General features: G+C 67.0%; 1 protein-coding gene across 2 annotated transcripts in view; it reads right to left on the bottom strand.

Moving 5' to 3' along the window:
• The window catches only part of LOC102473925 (TNF receptor-associated factor 2), a 30,003-nt gene that overhangs the window by 785 nt on the left and 27,905 nt on the right, over positions 1–1,313 (bottom strand). For both annotated transcript variants that reach the window (XM_014582048.2, XM_006163327.2), the window contains exons 9-12: positions 686–990; positions 455–591; positions 258–328; positions 79–186 (exon numbers count right to left, since the gene is read on the bottom strand). In XM_014582048.2, coding sequence (XP_014437534.1) covers positions 79–186; positions 258–328; positions 455–591; positions 686–990 — 621 coding nt within the window. The remainder of the gene's footprint in view (positions 1–78; positions 187–257; positions 329–454; positions 592–685; positions 991–1,313) is intronic.

Consider the following 1,313-nt stretch of genomic DNA (forward strand, 5'->3'; position numbering starts at 1 on the left):
CCCCCCCCCGCCACTCAGCAGGGTGGTCAGGCCAGTGGGTGGGGGCTCCGCGTTGATGCAGGGCTGGCCACCACGCACCATACAGCTTCACTGACAGCTGCCGAGCCCGCTCCAGGAACACGATGGCGAAGTCCCGGTAGTCGGTCTCAGCGACAACCACGTGCACTGCCCCACGGGCACCCCGGGCTGGGCAGAGAGCCAGGCAGCGTCAGCACCCTTGGCCAGCCCCAGCTGCACACCCTGAGCCCTCACCTCACCTTGGAGCAGGAAGCGACCAGGGACCCCGGTGTCTGCGTAGAGCTGGCGCACCTGCCAGCAGATCCCGTCCCTAGAGGGACAGAGGGAGGCACAGCAGGAAGGCGACCCCGATCTGGGTCGGGCCAGTGGGATGCAGGGCGGGGTCAGGGGACCTGGGTGAGGGGGGGGCTGGGCTGAGGCCCTGCCCAGGACTCACAGCTTGCGGAAGTTGCTGACGGCCATGGTCTCACCCTGGGGAGTCACGTGCAGTGCGGTGGCCTCTGCACGGTGGGCTTGCTCCTGTAGAAAGCGGCAGGCAGAGCCCACGGCCACGAGGAACCACGTCCCTGCAAACTGGGGCAGCCATGAAGGCTCCAGGACGCTGAAGGGAGGGGCAGCCCGTGCCGCGAAGCAGGACAGGCCCCTTCCCTGGCCCCCCAGTTTCTACCTGGCGAGCATCAAAATTGGCCTTGGGCTGGATGGTGCTGATGGGGGACGGGGGCATCGGGGGCCTCCGAGCCCTCTGGCCCTGGGAGCTGGCTGCCAGGAGCACAGTCAGGAGGAGCGTGGTCCCAGGTGACAGCATGGTAGCAGGGGCACGACAGGACTGAGTGGCCAAGGGCAGCACCCAGTTCCGGGCCAGAGTCCACTGTCCAGTGCGAGGGGGGCCCAGCCAGGAAGTCCACGTGGGCGCTTGCCTCCCATGAGCCTGGACTCCATCTCCACTTCCGGGCAGGCCTCTGGCACTATGTCCTGTGTACAAAGTCCAAGTTGACATCTGGCCCCTGGTCCTTGTCCCACATTCCTGGCTCAGATACCCACTGTCGATCGTATTCAGTCTTTTGCATTTATCTCCTTTAAGCTGCTAACAGCTGGTCTGATACCTATGGCCCAAAACACTGGGCTCCTGACAGCGGCGAGAGTCAGAGCCTGGTCTCGATCCTGCTCTCCACGGGCGAGCCCAGCCCGCGGCACCGCCCACAGCCGACGCCCTCCCGGCCGCCAGGGGCGCTACCCCGGCGAGCCGCACTGCGCGCAGGCGCAGCAAGCAGCGCCGCGCGGGGTGGCCGGGCCGC

Source organism: Tupaia chinensis, unplaced genomic scaffold, assembly GCF_000334495.1.
Source record: "Tupaia chinensis unplaced genomic scaffold, TupChi_1.0 Scaffold142100_1, whole genome shotgun sequence".
NCBI classification, from domain to species: Eukaryota; Metazoa; Chordata; class Mammalia; order Scandentia; family Tupaiidae; genus Tupaia; species Tupaia belangeri.